The sequence below is a fragment of the Camelus ferus genome, chromosome 4, assembly GCF_009834535.1.
Source record: "Camelus ferus isolate YT-003-E chromosome 4, BCGSAC_Cfer_1.0, whole genome shotgun sequence".
Lineage (NCBI taxonomy): Eukaryota > Metazoa > Chordata > Mammalia > Artiodactyla > Camelidae > Camelus > Camelus ferus.
The window spans coordinates 73,956,322-73,972,396 of record NC_045699.1 but is presented as its reverse complement, the minus strand read 5'-3'; the positions used below and the strand labels follow the sequence as shown (position 1 = coordinate 73,972,396).

The 16,075-nt window shown below is 64.6% G+C and overlaps 1 protein-coding gene across 3 annotated transcripts in view; it reads right to left on the bottom strand.

The window, feature by feature from the left end:
- Nucleotides 1–1,175: 1,175 nt before the first annotated feature.
- RXRA (retinoid X receptor alpha) overlaps nt 1,176–16,075 on the bottom strand; it is a 96,270-nt gene continuing 81,370 nt past the window's right edge. For all 3 annotated transcript variants that reach the window (XM_032478881.1, XM_032478882.1, XM_032478880.1), the window contains 6 exons: nt 14,668–14,837; nt 11,327–11,456; nt 9,686–9,818; nt 8,355–8,446; nt 6,686–6,791; nt 1,176–4,972 (listed from right to left, as the gene is read on the bottom strand). In XM_032478881.1, coding sequence (XP_032334772.1) covers nt 4,825–4,972; nt 6,686–6,791; nt 8,355–8,446; nt 9,686–9,818; nt 11,327–11,456; nt 14,668–14,837 — 779 coding nt within the window. In that variant the 3' untranslated portion in view covers nt 1,176–4,824. The remainder of the gene's footprint in view (nt 4,973–6,685; nt 6,792–8,354; nt 8,447–9,685; nt 9,819–11,326; nt 11,457–14,667; nt 14,838–16,075) is intronic.

Sequence of the window (16,075 nt, the reverse complement as noted above, 5' to 3'; positions counted from 1 at the left end):
CCCCTTTCCAGACCAAGAAGGGGCCCCCCGTGGCCGGTATACTTGAGCTTTGATGACAGGAACCCAGAGTGGGCCTGTCCCAGTGCGGCCCGGGGGCCCGCAGGGGCTGTCTCCCCGGACCTCCCTGTCCAGGCCGAGGGCCGGTGGGTGCGGCCACGCCCTGACTGCAGGGACCAGCAGCGGGCTCGGCAGCAGGCCTCCCGGCTAGTCCCCCACGTCCCGCGGGCACTGCCCCCCTACCGCAGCCGGGTGCAGCCTCCCCACGCGGCCTGGGAAGGGGGAGAGTGTGGGCGTGGGGCCTCGACAGCCACAGGGGCCCACTCAGTCCTGCCTCGACCTTCCCTGAGGCCCGAGAGGCCCTTCTGCCCTGACTGTGCCCTGAATCCACCATCATGACGGTCCTGGGGCTCCCCTCGCCCAGGAGAGTCAGTGAGGTGGTGTATGTGCGCCTGTACCAGCGTGTAGGATTGTGTGTGTTAACACACGTGTCCTGTGCATGTCGCATGTGTGTGAACGCACTTCGGGGGTCATCAGGGCGACTCCGCCATTTTGGCCGCCAGCCTGTAGTGAGGTTCACCCCGTTCCACTGAGAACCAGTCTCTTGCTCGGTACCGTGTGTCTAGCACCACCAAGCAGGGCTCTGGCCCGCAAGGCTCCCACCTCCAGAGCACCCAGGGACTCCCCGGAGCGTGCCTGCTGGACAGAGGGACACGAGAGGGTCTGGGCACCATCACCGAACTGCAGCCAGCCCGGCCCCGCCACAGAGGAGCTGGAGCAGACAGAGGGTCATTACCTGGTCATTAACCAGGAGGGTAAATGGCATCACATTCTGTGGCTGTGTGAGCTCCAGCATGGCCGCAGGGCTGGGCTCAGGCAGCCTGGGGCCGTGCAGGTGGCTGCACGCCCGGGGCTGGTGGATGCTGACGGAGGGCGGCGCCTCTGGACGGGACCCGGAGGAGAAAGGACTTGGGGGCAGGCACCCAGGAGCCCCAGGCCCGGGTCTCTTGGCCCAGGACCAGCTACCACCGCTGTCAGGGCAGCCAGGTGCCTTCCCTGGACCCAGCCCCGGCCAGGGTGAGGCCAGCAGGCCCGCCACCACCCACCCCGTCCAGGGCGGCCGGCTTCCAGACCGAGCCCGGAAGACCCCAAGGGAACAGAGGCGAGCTGAACGGGTGTATTTTTAAACGCTCGTGTTTTGCTTGTTTCTCCTCTCACGTTTTTCTCTGCGTTTCTCTTTTCCACAATTCTAACACCATTGTTCGTCAATCCCCGGCACCTGCGGCCGCGATGTTTTGAGAACAATCACGTAGGGAAGTAATTTCACAGTCAGAGTTGTGGGAAGGCCAGCTGGCAACAGGGACAGAACAGAGAGAGGCTTAAAAATTACTCGAAAGGGGAGGAAAACCCTTGAAAGCTTCAGGCCCACCCTCCTGCCCCAGCGGGAGAAGACCCATGCGCAGAGGTTTCATACGAAGCCTGCGTCCCAGGAGCCCCTTTCTCTGCTGCGTCTCCTGTCGAGACATCCGCGGAGAAAGCTTCCACCTCCATCTCTAACAGCAGAAACAAAACAAGCCCCCCCGCCACACCCTCCAAGTACACATGAGGGATAAAATTACATTTGTACAAAAATAGATTTTTTTTCTACCTTTCCCGATGCTTTACACACCTCTCTTCTCTGTCTGGCCTCCTCTCTAGAGTGTGAGCTACGCGTCCCGGCTAAGGCGCTGCTAAGGGCTGGGAACTGCTAAAGCTGCTTTGCTCCAAAGCATCTTAAAATAGATGCACGTCCTTGCTTTGAGATATTCATTCAAACCCGGATTTCACCAAAGGAAGGGTCCTTATGTACTTGCTTACATTAAGCAAATTTATAGGAAAACGGGGGAAAATCTTAATTAAAAATGAACACAGAAACGCTGGAAACTGCTCGGCGTGTACTGTGTGGATGCTGTGCGGGTCTGTGCACACAGGCTCCCTGTGTAGCACACACGCTTCACGCCACACACCTGCGTGGGCAGGGACAGGCCACGTGCCCTCATTCCGTGATGGGGACAACATCAGCTGATGACACCGGCCGCGTGCCCCAGCCAGGCCCTCCCGGGAGCCCCGCGGAGAAGGCGGCTCCGGCGTGGTCTCCAGCTCTTGCTACCGGCCTGACAGCCTGAATCCTCTGGGGACTCCGAGACTTGGAAAGCCGAGGGCGTGGAGCTGTCTTCCCCCAGGCGACGAGGGCCATCTCGGACACGGGAGCCTCTCGGTGGCCGCCCCCAGGCAGGCCAGCTTCCCAGGAGATCCCTGACGCGGGATGAGCCCGAGCCTGGCTCAGCCGACACCTTCCCCCCCCAGGACGCGGTCATCTTCGCTCTGCAGCTGCGGGAGCCCCGTCTGATGTCAACGCGGGAGGTGACGCCGGCAGGCAAGGCGGGACGGGCACAGGACGGCTAGCACGCTGATGTTAGTGCTATCTTAAGAAAATTAAAGATTGTCCCACCAAAACAATAATAAAAATAATAATAATTACAAAAAAATCACCGTAACTGAACCAGATTGGTGACACTACTGCAGGTCTGGTTAAGTAGAAACACTGCCTCTACCGAGTAGCGTGTGGCCTCCTCACAGCACCTCTCCAACAGCACTGCTGGGACAGCAAGGGTGACAGCGGGCTGATGAGGGAGGAAAGGGCGGCCCCAGGAGCCCAAGACGCCGAGTGGCCGGCGGGGCTGGGAGCTCTGGCTGTGGGAGGGGCTGTCCCGGGGGCCTCAGTGCTTTGCTGGCAGCCAGCCGGAGGCCGACCTCCACCTAGAGGGCCCCACCCTGGGTTTCTCCATTGGAGCCACCACGGTCCTGTTCCTGAGGGGCCCAGGGAAGCGGGGTGGGGGGCTGGGCGTGCGTATGGCTGCAGAAGGCACCAGGGGTGTCGGAGGTGGGGCAGCCCAACGTTCCCACAAGCAGGGGGACCCCTGAGGGTGCCTGCATCACTCTGCCTGATACAACCACGCCCCCAAGGGCTGCCGAGACGTCCGGGGGCAGTTTGGGAGGAGGGACAATGGGCAGGCCCCGGCACACCCATCTCTGCCTCAAATGGTGGACGGGGACTCCCCGTGTGGCAGCCACCGCCTCTCCTGCCCATTAGGGCGGGGTGCCAGAGGAAGGAGGTGTTTGCGGTATCCCCCGTACCTTCTGCCACGGTGCCCCAGGCTCAGCTGGGGCCAGACTCTGGAAGGAAAAGAATGGACACTTCCTTTCCCATGGAGGCCTGGGGCCAGTAAGGCCCCGCCAGGGGCACCCCCGCACCACCTGGGGAGACAGACCTGGGGGCAGGCAGCTCCAACCCCACCCTCCAGCCCTGTTCCCAGGCTCCTGGTTGGGGGCAGCAGGAGGGAAGACAGGTGTGACAGAGCATCCCCTGGGGGGCTAAGACGGGACCCCACCCTGCCAACCCAGCTCAGGCCCCCACTTCTGACAAAGGCCCTGCTCACAGGGAGTGAGGCGTGAAAATGCGAAGTACTCAGACCAGAGGGAGGGCTTACAGTGCAAAGGAGGCTGGTTCCACCTGAGAGCGGCCCGCCCCGCCCCGGGGCAGAGAGCCTGCCTGCAGGGGAGAAACGTGCGGCGGGGGGGGGGGGGGGGGCGCAGGGCTGCGTGGGGTGGTCGATGGGGCCCCCAGACAGGGCTCCGTCACCCCGACAAGACGACCGCAGGGCTGGCCGTCCCCAAGGGGTGTCCAGCCCCGGCCTGAGGATGCTGGCACCTGATTCCAAGACTCCTCAGGGCAGAGCAGCCAGCAAAGGGGACTCTCGACCCAGAAAGCTCCAGAATGCGGCCCACCCCTCCGCCACCTGGCCCCGTGCCCTCGCCGCCCGCCTCCTCCCTGTGCAGGGCTGACCAAAGACCCTCTGGGGAGTGACCCTCCTCCCGCCACATGCCCGCAGGCCTCCTGGGTGGTGACCTCTGCCCTTGAGAGGTGAGCAGAGCCCGCACTGGGATGGGCCCCTGCTGCTTCCAGGAAGCCAGAGACCGGGCCTGCCCTCCGCACAGACTGACAGGTCCAGGGTTGGGGAGGGGCCAGGGCACTGCGGTCTGGTTACCCTGGCTGGACAGGAGCACACTGGGGAAGAAGCTGAAACCAGGATGATGCAAAGAGAAAACTGAGTTGGGGCAGGTGGATGACCCCTGCCTGCAGCCTTGAGGCAGCCCCAGAACCCCGCACAGAGGTCAGCTCCCGTTCTGGCTGGCTCAGGGGCAAAGTCAAAAGTCATCTTTGGAAAAAGGGGCTGCTCACCCTTCACGCTGACAGAAGGCAAGGCTGCCTGCCCCGAGCCCTCTTGTCTTCCCGGGGGGCAGGTGGGGTCTTCTGCAATGAAACACCAGCCCCCCGCCCCGTCCCCTTGCCACCTGTTCCCTTCTCCCAGTCGTGGTGGGGCCGACACCAGCACACACAGTAGGGCTCACTCCAGAGGACCTCACATGGGAGATTTCCAAAACCAGCAACAACTGACTGTGACCGAACAGAGCTGCCCTCCGACCGCCACAGCTCCAGTGGCGAGGGCCTGAGACCCCGCGAGCCGCCCAGGCTCCCGGGGGACAGCCTGGCGGGCCTGGCTGGGCTCACGCCAGCTCCTGCCACTCCGGCTGCTGCCCCGGTGCGGATGAGGAGTACTGAGAACAAGGAGGGTGCAGCACGTCTCTGAGGCTTTGCGGTGGCAGGCCGCGCCCCGGAGGCCAACAGCCAGGCGGAGAAGGGGTGGGACGGGGCTCGGCCGGGAAGGGCAGCTGGCAGCCAGGCGGGGCGGCCGGACCAGTGGGCGCGAAGGACGGCCAGCAGGCCTAAGTCATTTGGTGCGGGGCTTCCAGCATCTCCATGAGGAAGGTGTCGATGGGCGTGTCCCCAATGAGTTTGAAGAAGAAGAGATGTTCCAGGCACTTGAGGCCAATGGAGCGCAGGGCTGGCAGGCGCAGCAGGAGCTTGGCAAACCTGCGGGAGAGGAGCCGGCGTGAGGGGCCGGCGAGAGGGGCCGGTGAGGCCCCCCACCCCACGCCTGGTCCCGGGAAGGGACCGCCTCACTGCCCAGTCCCCCTGCCTGAGCAGAGCCTTGGCAGGGAAGGGGGAGTCTCTCAGGCAGAGGAAACAGCAGGCCAGTGCCCGGAGGCGGAGAGTGCAGGGTGGGTGCGAAGACCCTGCAAGGAGACCCCGAGGGTGGAGACTGGGGGTGAAGGGCCAGAGGCAAGACAGCAGCCAGGCAGGAGCAGGCTGAACAGGGCTTCGTGGGGCTTCCTCCAGGGGCGAGAGGGAGCCCCAGCAGGGCTTTAAGCGGGGAGGGGGGCTACAAAAAGGGGCCTGAGGATCAGCGCTGCCTCTGGCTGCAGCGGGGAACGAAGGTGGAGCCACTCCTGAGCTGGGAGCAGGTCTGGGCTCCAGCAGGCCCTTCTTAGACAGCTCCGGCCTCCAGGGCGCCCCCCCATCAGCACCCACCGCCCAGAAAGAGCTGTGCTAGAGCTGAGCCAGAGGCACCTGGTGCCCGGGGGGCGGGGCGGGAGGGGGGACGGGGGGCTCCTCAGGCCCTGCCAGCCGGCCCTCCGCCCCCCCCATGCCCCGGAGTTGCTGGTGAGAACTCTGGTGGGGCAGGGAAGGGGGAAGACGGCTGGGGGTACTCCGCTGTTCTGCCACCAAGGACAGTGCAGTGTGGCGATGGCGCCAGACGCCCCCCCCCGGGGATGTTCGCATCTGCCCGCCATTGCCACCCCCACCGGTGCTGCAGGGTCTCTCCGCACGACCCTCCGGGGCTGCGGGGCCCTGTTAATTATTAACAATGTCTGTATTTGAGGGGGGAAGCCCCGTGCTTGGCTGCAACACAGCCTGCGTTTTAAAGGCAAAAATGCAGCTTAGAAGCTGGACCGAGGCCAGAGAACAAGCTGTTTTCTGCTGAGCTGGCGAGACGGGCCGGGCCAGGAAGCCAGGAAAAGCAGGAGGGACTGCTGCCCCTCTGTCCTCCTCCTTCGGGAAGTTTCTCGTTTAAACCAAACCAGATGAGGCTGAGCAGAAGCAGGACACGGTTAACCCTGTGTGCGCCAGTCGGCAGGGTGGGCAGGGGAAGGAGGAGGCCTGGTCTCGGAGGCCCCCACCCCGTCCCAGGAGGTGCCCCTTGGAGGGGGGAGAATCAGGACTACAGATGCGGAATGCCAGGAAGCCACTCATGTTCCCCCTTCCCTTGGACCCCCACTGTGCGTCCGGCACCGTGGACCCGGAAATGAGACAATCCCAGCCCTTCTGGGGCCACAGTCCACCAGGCAAGAGAGCCAAGCTCTGCACTCAGACTGTGCATGAGTTTGTAAAGCACCTACTATGTGCTGGCGTCCATCCCTGCTGGGCGAGCACGCCAAGGCCCTGCCTCCAGCAGTTCCCTTTGACGAGTGGTGGAAAGCACTGCCTTTGTTCATGGGCTCCACAGAGACAAGCACCTACTGTGTCCTGGCACCGGACCCGCCTCTGGTAGAGCCACAGGACAACGTGAGAGCATAGTGCTCGGGCCAGGAGAGCGCCTTGACTCCTGCTGCCCTTGATGGAGGAGGGGTACCAACTTCTAATTCACAGAAGTGCCCAGCGGGCAGGTGGTGGTCCTGCCCTGGGCAGGGGGTCTGGAAAGAGCCCTGGAGGTCCGTCCGGGCAGAGGCTGCGCCCAGGTCTCACCTTCCTGGCTGCTCCGGGTACTTGTGTTTGCAGTACGCCTCCAGGGACGCGTAGACCTTCTCACGGAGCGCCTCCACCTCGGCCGGGTTCGAGAGCCCCTTGGAGTCTGGGAGGGAGCAGGGCCTCAGGTCAGAGCTTGTCCCCGGTAAGGGGGCTGCCCCTGGGACCCACAGATCCTGCTCAGACATCGCGCCCTGTGCTTGAGCCCCAGCCCTGCCACTTGACCTAAGGCCAGTCTCCTGACCTCCTGTCACTCAGCTGCCCAATCTGTAAAGTGGGACTGCTGCCCTGACTGATCCTTGCTGCCATGGAGACCAGGCTGACTCCCGAGGCCTCTGCTGCACTGGCTCCCAGCCCCTCTGAGCTGGATGAAGGCTCCAAACCCTCTCCTTGAAACAGCCAGACCCACGCTGCAGGGGGGCCTCAAGCCATCTTCAGCTCTGGGACCCTGGGGGCGGGTCCCAGTGTGGAAGGGGCTCTGCTGGTGGAGAGAGATGCCTGGGACCAGGGCCAAAAAACCTCGAAGGCCCAGGACTGAGGACTGAGGACCGAGGGCTGTCCCCAGGTCACCTCGGCGGGCTGTCACAGGCCGCCCTGGAGCAGGGAGAGCCCCCAGCCAGGTAAAGCTTTGCTGAGCCTTCTCTTCGTCTCCCGTGGTTCCCCTACAAGCCAACGCCGGACCAACTTTTCTCTCTGACCCCTGCCCCCACAACAGCCACCACGGGAATCAGGATTCAGGCTCCCGCAGAGGAGCCTGGCCCCGGCCGGGCGTGGTCCATCCTGATGGCGGGGGAGCCACCTGCTGCTGGCCGGCAAGTGCCACAGCCCCCCGGGGGCTGGGCCGTGGGGCGGGCCAGCTGCGAGGGCGCCTCTGAGCCCCAGCCCAGGGGCCCTGCCCCGGCCCTGCCTGGCCGTCTGACATCCCGGCAAGGGCACCGCGCAGCTGCTCTCCACAGCCGGGCTCCCTGGGCCCTGGGGCTGTGCCTGCTCTGGCCGTCTCCCTTCTGTCCCCAGCGGCCCCACACCCAGGCCCCAACAGGAGAACCAGCGCCAGAAGCCAAGCCACATAGGATTTCAACAGGGATCCCGCCGGGCCAGGCCAGGGCTCACAGCTCAGCCTCCCATCCTGTCAGGGTCACAAGCTGGAGCACAAACCCCGGGAACAAACGCCCCTGGAAACAGCTGTCCCCACGAGGGGGCCGCGTCTCCACCCCAGCCGGCCCCTCAGTGCTGGAGCCAATGGAGAGCAAGGAGGTCGGGGCCTGCGAACCCTGGGGCTGTCCCATCCTCACCACCGCCTGCTTGGTTCCCCACACCTCCCCCCAGAAGCCCACAGCAGCCCTGAACCTGCCCCCGGTGTCCCCGTCCAGCCCCAGACCATCCGGGGTCCAGAACGTCAGCCGTGGAGGTGCATGAAGAGGCTGCCTCTCCTGGAGCCCGGATTCTGGGCCAGGTGGTGCCACGCTTTGGACAGTGCCCAGAAGGCCTGGCCAGAGGCCTCCCGAACCACGGAGGATGAGCTTGGCCAACTGAGCCGTGCTGGACCCTCACGAGGGCCTCGAGAAGGAGGCGGCACGGCTGTACCCCCATCCTAAGAGCGACATGGAGGCCCAGAGGAGGGGGCGGCTCGCCAACACAGCAGCACCAGCGAGCGGCGGGAAGGCAGTACCGGGGTTGAAGAGGACGATGGCGCGCAGGCAGCCCAGCTCCGTCTTGTCCATCTGCATGTCCCGCATCTTGGACACAAGCTCCGTCAGCACCCTGAGGGGGGAGCGGCCAGATCCAAGTCAGGCTGTGTCCCCCTGGGCCCCCCAGAAACCCCCGAAGGACTCAGGGAGCCCGGCGTGGGCCTGGAGGGCAGCTGAGACGGGCCAACAGTCTCCACGCACAACTTGTCCAGTCCCAGCCCCAGGGTGGGTGCCTCTCCCCTCACCAGAAAGGGTCTGCACGTGGGACTTTATTCTGGGAACCTGGGGACGAAGGAGGACCTGGGGACAGCTGAGGTGAGCCAGGACTCAGCTGAAGACCAGGCACGGTCTGGCCCTGCTGCCCCCATTCCGACCGCCGCCTCGAGCCCATGGGAGGCTGTCTCCCTGGCTCCTGGCTCCTCCTGGTTGCTCCACTTCCCACCACCGGCCACTCGTCACATGCCCTTCACCGTCGCCTCCCAGTAGCTGGGACCCCCGGATGGCCAGCTGCTGCATGGCTGGGGCTGAGCTTGAAGACACCCCCCCAAGAGGGACACGCTCCCCACAGGAAGCTCTGTGGGCAATGAACGCTGCCCCCCGCAGCCCCCTTGGGTGGCGCCCCCGCATGTGCGTTTACTAAAGGCCCTGAAACATCCTGCAGCAAAGACGTCTACATACTGTCTGCACCAGCGCCCGCCCGCAGTACGCGGCGCGTGGAAGTCAGAGAGGTGGCACAGCTCCCACACTTACCCCCCGGGGGGGGGGATGCCGGCAGGGGACCCCTCCCACCGCCTCCTCCCCGGCCTGCTCCTTCCCCCTCGCCACTCCTGTGCGGCAGCCCCCCCCCCTCCGAGGGACCCGCGCCGGCTGGCTGAGCTGACGCCCAGGTCCCCCAGGGGCCCCAGGCCCTCGGGGCTCCCAGACAAGACCAGCCGGAGACAGGAACGGGCAGCTCCTGGCCGCCTCGCCTGGTGCAGCCGACGGGCTGTGCTTCCAAGAGCACCTGAAGGCAACGCCCGCCCGCCGACCAGCCCCGGGCCTCCGGGTGCGAGCTGAGAAGCGGCAGCGGCGCACAGAGGTGTGCGCTAGCCCCGGCTCAGAAGAGGCCCTGTCGTGGCCGACGCGACAGCCACCGTGAAACTGTATCCACGGCGTAATCTACCTTCGCTTTAGAAACAGTGCAGCCTTCCTCCCCACATGCAGGGTTTAAAGGGGGAATGGGCGGGGAATAAACCAAAATGCTAACTGTGGCTGTCGGGTCCCCCCATGGTCCACGTGCAAAACCTTCAGGAACAGGACGGACACCGGGCACCTGTCAAAGATGGCGCCCACGCCCGCGCTGTGGGCGCTGTTGCGGTGGACGTGCAGCCCGGTGGCCAGGAGGATGCCGTCCTTCACGGCTATGGAGCGGTGGGAGAAGGACGCGATGAGCAGCTCGTTCCAGCCTGCGGGGAGGAGGGCACGCGGTCACCGCTGTCTCCAGGCCCCCAGACACCCAGCCCCCAGCCCCCAACCCCCGTTCAGACCTCCAAAGGCGGCTCTCACACACCCATCCCTCTGGGAACACAAGCCAGGAATCCATGGAACCCCAACCCCATGAACATTCCACAGAAAGGAGGTTCCCAGTCACCGGCGCCTGGGAGATGCCTCTACAGTGCGCATGGGCACAACAAAGGCCCTGAGAAGTCCTGCACAGAGCATCTCCTGCAGCGCAGTTGAACCCCAGCCCTCCCAAACTCGGGTGCCGGGGAAGTCTCTGTCTGCAAATGCAAGATGCTTGTGCCACAGAGCAAGAGGGAGGTCCCACGACCCTTTCCGGGCAGCCGCAGAGCAGCTGCCACCAGTCTGGTCCCAATGGCAAACTCCCAAAGATCGGCACATGCTGCGTGAATGCCACAAAACAGGAAGTTATTAAACTGAAAAAAGGCATCTTGGAGCTGCAGGCCAACTCATGCTCGCTGTAAGTGAGGCCCTGGCGTGCACAGACCAGAGTGGGTATGAGGGCTAGGAGCAGGGATGGGAACAACTCCGTGCTCAGACGCTTCAATGCTGCTATGAACTGGAGCACGTGAACCATCTCCCCTAAGGACACCCCTAGTGACTGTCACGGCCACCACTCCCGAGGGCTCCAAAGGGTCCAGGCTCCGTGGTTGACAGACAGTATCATGTGGATCATCCCACCTAATCCTGACTCAACCCTACAAAGCAAGTACTCGCCCCATTTTACAGAGGGGAAAACTGAGGCCCAGGGAGAGGAAGGGTTTGCCCCATCAGAGAGTCGGGAAGGGACCCCAGCGCCTCTTCGACAGCCTCCCCTGGCAGCTCTGGGTGCTGAGTTTTAGAGTGAAAGCTCTTCAGGGCTGGGCTGCCCCCAGCACAGCCCTGGGGCACGCTTGTCAGGAGGCGGCTGCTGAGGAGGCTGCAGCCCCCTCCCTGCGCCTCCCAGATCATCCGTCCCTGCTGTCCCTCCGGCAGGAACTTGCACCCCGGATCCCAGCCTCACAGTGGACACCGGCTTCCCCTCGGCACGTCCATCATGCCCACTTCTGGGACTCGGGCCTGACCCCACACCCAAAGCGAACGCTCCCCACAGCGGCCCGGCACCCCCGTGGGGCCCCGCTCAGTCTCGGGAGATGTGCATCACAAGCCCAGGCCAGGAAAGGGGAGGAGGCAGAACACACGGACCCCTAAGGGCAGCCCCCGCTGCACACGCCTCCTTCTCCACGGCCCCTCCAGACAGCCCTTTACCTCTCTGAAGGCCACCAGCAGAGACCCCAAACTTACTATGCCCCTATGAGGCAGGGGAGGGAAACTGAGCTGGAGGGGGCAGTGCTGGAGCAGGGACCCGGCCCTGCATCCCCAGGCACCCTCCCCCCACAGCCCCACACAGCAGGAGAGAGGGGCTGCCCCAACCCCGTCCCTGCATCTCCGCCCCCCAGGCCCCGCCACTCACCTGCCCTCAGCAGGATGACCTGGTCGTCCAGGGGCAGCTCGGAGAAGTGCGGGATCCGCTTGGCCCACTCCACCAAGGTGAACAGCTGCTTGTCCGCCGCTTGGCAAATGTTGGTGACGGGGTCGTTGGGCTGAGGGAGGGGCATGCGGTGAGCGCCACGAGGAGAGCGTGGCCCCAGACCAGGCCCCCCATGCTTTACCCATGGGGGCTGAACAACATCCCCCAGGACATCCTCGTCCTCACTCCCAGAGCCAGCAAATACACCGCTAGTGACAGCGAAAGGAGCTCTGCAGACGCGATCGAGTTACAGGTTTTGAGGCGGGAGGTTATCCCAGAAGAGGTGGGTGGGCCCAGTGTCATCACGAGGGTCCTTACAAGAGGGAGGCTGAGGTCAAGGAGAAGATGCTGCTGGCCGTGAAGTGAGAGGAAGGGCCCGGAGCCAAGGAGCAGGGGGGCCTCCAGAGCTGGGACGGGCCAGCACCGGAGCCCAGGTGTGGCCCAGAGACACTGATTTCTCCAGGAGGGTAAGATATGAAAATCAGCTGTTACAGGCACATAGAGTGTGGTCACGTGTCCCAGCAGACACAGGACAATCGCCCCGTGTTGTGACCCACTGGGTCCACACTGCAGCCCTGGGGGGCAGTGCCGGGCGACTTCGCGTCCCAGACCAGGGAACCGAGACACGGGAGAGCGCGTGGCGCCGGCATGGGCGCCGCCAGCCCTGCCGGGTTGCTTCTTCCTACCAGACACAGAGGTGGAGCACAGAACAATGCGGTGCACCAGAGGCCCTTCCAGAAAGGTCTAGCCAGAAGGTGCCGCCCTGGACATTCTTATAGACCAGGAAAGCCAGGCGGGCCTCAGTGTCCCAGCCCGTGGGGCTTGGAAGGTGAACCCTCTGGGTCCTGGGGGGACCAAGGCTGGTGCACCGGATGCAGGAATCCCTCATTCCAGAAACTACGACAGCCAGCGTCCACATGAAGGAAGGCCTCCTCTGACAGAAACCATCTGCCCTCCAGTGACGCTCAGTCTAAACAACCCGGCCCCATGCAGGGCCTGCTGAGGGCTCTCATGGGAGGCCCAGTGACAGACTGGCACGAGGCCACCAGGGCAGACGGGGCGGGCATGCAGAAAGGGGGCCTGGGGCCAAGGGAGGGCAGCAGCCGGGGTCCCCGCAGACCCCAGGGGGAAGGGTGGGCCAGCACTGGCACCCCGACTCCCCCGAAGTCACCTTCACACAGAAGTCCCTGAGCTGTGGGGGGCTGGCACACGGCCTACAGGGCATCCCCTCCTCTGTCCCCCTGCCGTCTGCTCCTCAGAGAACCTTCTGGGAGCGTTGACCAGAAGCCTGAACACTTGCCAGCCCTGGACACCACATGTCTGGCTCAGGTCACCTGCGGGCACCCCCCACCCCATGCCACCTGACACAGGACGGCAGCCACAGTAGAGGCTGGTCAGCACAAGGTGGCACCCCAGCAGCGAGCGTGCCAGGGCCATGGCCAGGCTCCACCCCGCAGGGCCCCGGTGGTTTTCTGCCACGTGCAGACCTGGACCTGCTCCCTGCCTTTCCACACCACAGGCGGCCCTCCGACATGAGAGCCCAGGCCAGGGGGCTGGGGGCCCGGAGAGCTGCACAGCAGGGAGGCAGAGGACGTGGGGAAGGCCGGACAAGAGCCCCAAACTGAAGCCCTTGGATAAGGCCTTCTCCCTGGCCACTGGCCAGCACCCTCTCCGAGTCCTCCAGGGGCCCAGAGCAGGCCGGGGGAGCAGGATGGCACCCTGAGCCCCTCCCAGGCAGGATGGGGCCTCAGAGGTGGGCGCCAGGTCATGTCTAGAACTGAGAACAAAGGGTGTCGGTGCAGGGGGTGCAGGGCTAGGCCCGGGGGGCTCCCCAGGCGGAGGGGGCCCTCCCGGGGAAGGGGGCTCCAGGTCCATCCTACTCCATCCTGCGGAGGAAGTGCTTAACTTCTCTGAGCCTGGATTCCCACCCAGAGACAAAACAGGCCTCACCAGAGAGCAGGCATCACCTGAGCTCCCGCCCCGTGCCCAGTGCAGGGGCCTTCCCTGTCCTGGGGGGTGACAGCGGGACCCCTAGGGCTCCAGGGGTGCCAGCTGCGGCTCGTGCTGTGGGTCTGAGGGGAGAGGCCTAATGAGACATCCCTAGAGGGGACCAGGTACCCTGCGGGAGGGCAGACCATGCACAGAACCTCAGGTGCCCCTAAAGAAGGCCCCCCTTCCCAGCCAGCCCGCCCACCTGCCATAGGGGGAACCACCCTCCTGGTCTGGAATCGTGGAGAGAGCAGATGGCAGACTTGTTTTTTCCAAATAATGTCCTTACTTGACAAAATTAAAAGCTGGCAGACCTCTGGGGTCTCCTAACTTTCCTGTTGGAGTCTCTGCTCCATCATGAAACTCTCACAGGGGGCCTCCCCCACCCTCCCTGGGACTGGAGGTGGGGTGTAGGGTGGGGCTGGGCCATGGGCCACACAGCACTGTTGAGCATCCAAGCCAGAGAGGGAGGTCGGCCATTCCACAACCAGAGGCGGCACCCCCAGAAGGAAGGGGTCTGATGGGCCGTGGGTCTGGGGCACCAGGCCTCCCATCACAGGGGTGCAGAGAAGCAGCGGTGGCCTGAGACCGCAGGCAAGATGGGACCCGCACACTCAGACTGTGGCTGGGGGTCACAGTGAACACCTACGGTTGGGGCAGGGTCTCCGTCCCTGACTGCAGCTGGGCAGTGAGGACAGCCTCACGGTGGGGAGGGGGAATCAGCCGCCACACCCCCCACGCTCGGGGCCCTGGTGAGCAGCCACAGGGGCTCTGAGCCCAAATAACAGGGCTGCTGGGGGGGTCGAGAGGAAAAGGGCTCCCTGAGGAAGTGACCCTTTTCTGAGACTGAAGCCTGAGTGGGAATAGTGAGAGCAAGCATGTGCAAAGGTCCTGTGGCTGGGCAGGGTGTGTCCAGTGCAGCAGGACGTCAGTGGGTGTGGGCCTTTGTGAGCCAAGGACAGAACAGAGGGAGGGAGGCCAGGGTGACCTCAGGGCCAGCCTGGGCAAGGTCTCCAGAGCCAGCCATAGGGCTCCGGCCCCAGCCCTGAACCCACACAGGAGACACAGATGAAGTCTGCACCCAACACTGCCTGCAAACCTGGGGCAGACACAGAACCCCTGAAACCTGGCTGGACAATGGGCCAGAGACGCAGGTAGCTTGAATGTTAAGTGTAGAGTCCTGGGCTTTGAACCGAGCAATCAAAACATCGTCCACCCGACTGGGAACCAGCCAGCGGGGCCGTGACCAACGGGGTTCCCCAGAGCAGGGTGGGTGGGGGCGGGAGTGCACTCACCGAGCTGGGGTTCAGCCCCACATTCGCCTCCACGTACGTCTCGGTCTTGGGCTCCACGGCCAGCTCGGCCTCCAGGATCTTCTCCACCGGCATGTCCTCGTTGGCGCTGCTCGTGGACTCCACCTCGTTCTCCCCCCGGTCCTTGCCCCGCTGCCGCTCCTCCTGCACGGCTGGAGCACGGGGAGGCCGCTGGTCAGCCCGCAGCTCCCGCCGCAGCCCCTCCGCTGCCAGGGGCCAAGCAGCGCCCACCCTGAGCCAGCCCGTCCACAGTGCCAGCCAGAGCCAGGGAGACTGATGCTGCTCGGAGCTGGCCAGACCACGGCCCGGTCTCTGCCCCACGCCTGGCCTCCCAGTGGCTGTGGGCCCTGAGCACAGAGCGTACCGCTTCTCATTGACTCACTCAACTCCTGTTCACACCAAGGCCCACCCAGGACCAGCACAGCTGGGGCCTGGCGCTCGGGGAGCTGACGGTTCAGCAGGAATCCAAACATGCAAGGAGAAGGGCTCTGATAGGCTATAGACTCGGGCAAAGCCAGGAAAGCTTCCCGGAAGAAGTGGCAATGAAACTGAAGAAGCAGGGAAAACAGGGGTAACAATTCAGGCAGAGGAGGGAGCACACGCAAAGGGCTGGCACCAGAGCAGAGATGCTGCTGCCCCAAGGCCTCCCATACCAGCTGCAGAGTCACAACAAGGGGTACAAGCGTGGGGAGCAGGGCCAGCCACCTGGATGGGGTCCAGTGTGCCCCAGGAAAGGGACAGGAGGGGACGCAGATCCCTGACAGTCCCCTTCTACTGCAGGGAGGAGAGGCGCCAAACCCAGGCATGAGTCGGGCTGGCCTGGGCTGGCCTGGCGGGGGCCGGGGCAGGGGACAGGCGCAGCACGGGGGTGGAGGACCGAGCAGATGGTGTGGTCAGCGGGGCGGCGTAGCTTCTGGGAACCCAAGGAGAGAAGCTGATGGGAAGGGCTGACTTCAACGCTGTCCCCAAGGGGACCGGGCACCCCACAGCTGGGCGTTCACAGACCCTCGACTTTGTGGCCTGCGCAGCTCAAGCTGCCCTCTCCCAAGAGGGGCCGGGCTCACTCCATGCCAGCACCCCAGGGCTTCGGGAACTGGGCAGCACCACGCTCATCCTCGGGAGGTGGCACAGGAGGTGGCCACGAGCCACCGTGTGCCCCAACTCCCAGACCACTCCTGCGGGGATGGACCTCAAGGCCTAGAGCCACACATGTGAGAGCAGGAGGGCCTGCGGCATCCACAGGCCCCGCCCCCACGTCCGGGACCAGCCAGAGCCAGGGATGAGCCCCACCCCACCCCAGCTTGGGACCAGGCCTCATGGCGGCCACTCCTCCTGCCCCCTGGGGACCGTCCTGCTCCCCAGCCACACTCAGAGCGACGGCACCAAGAGG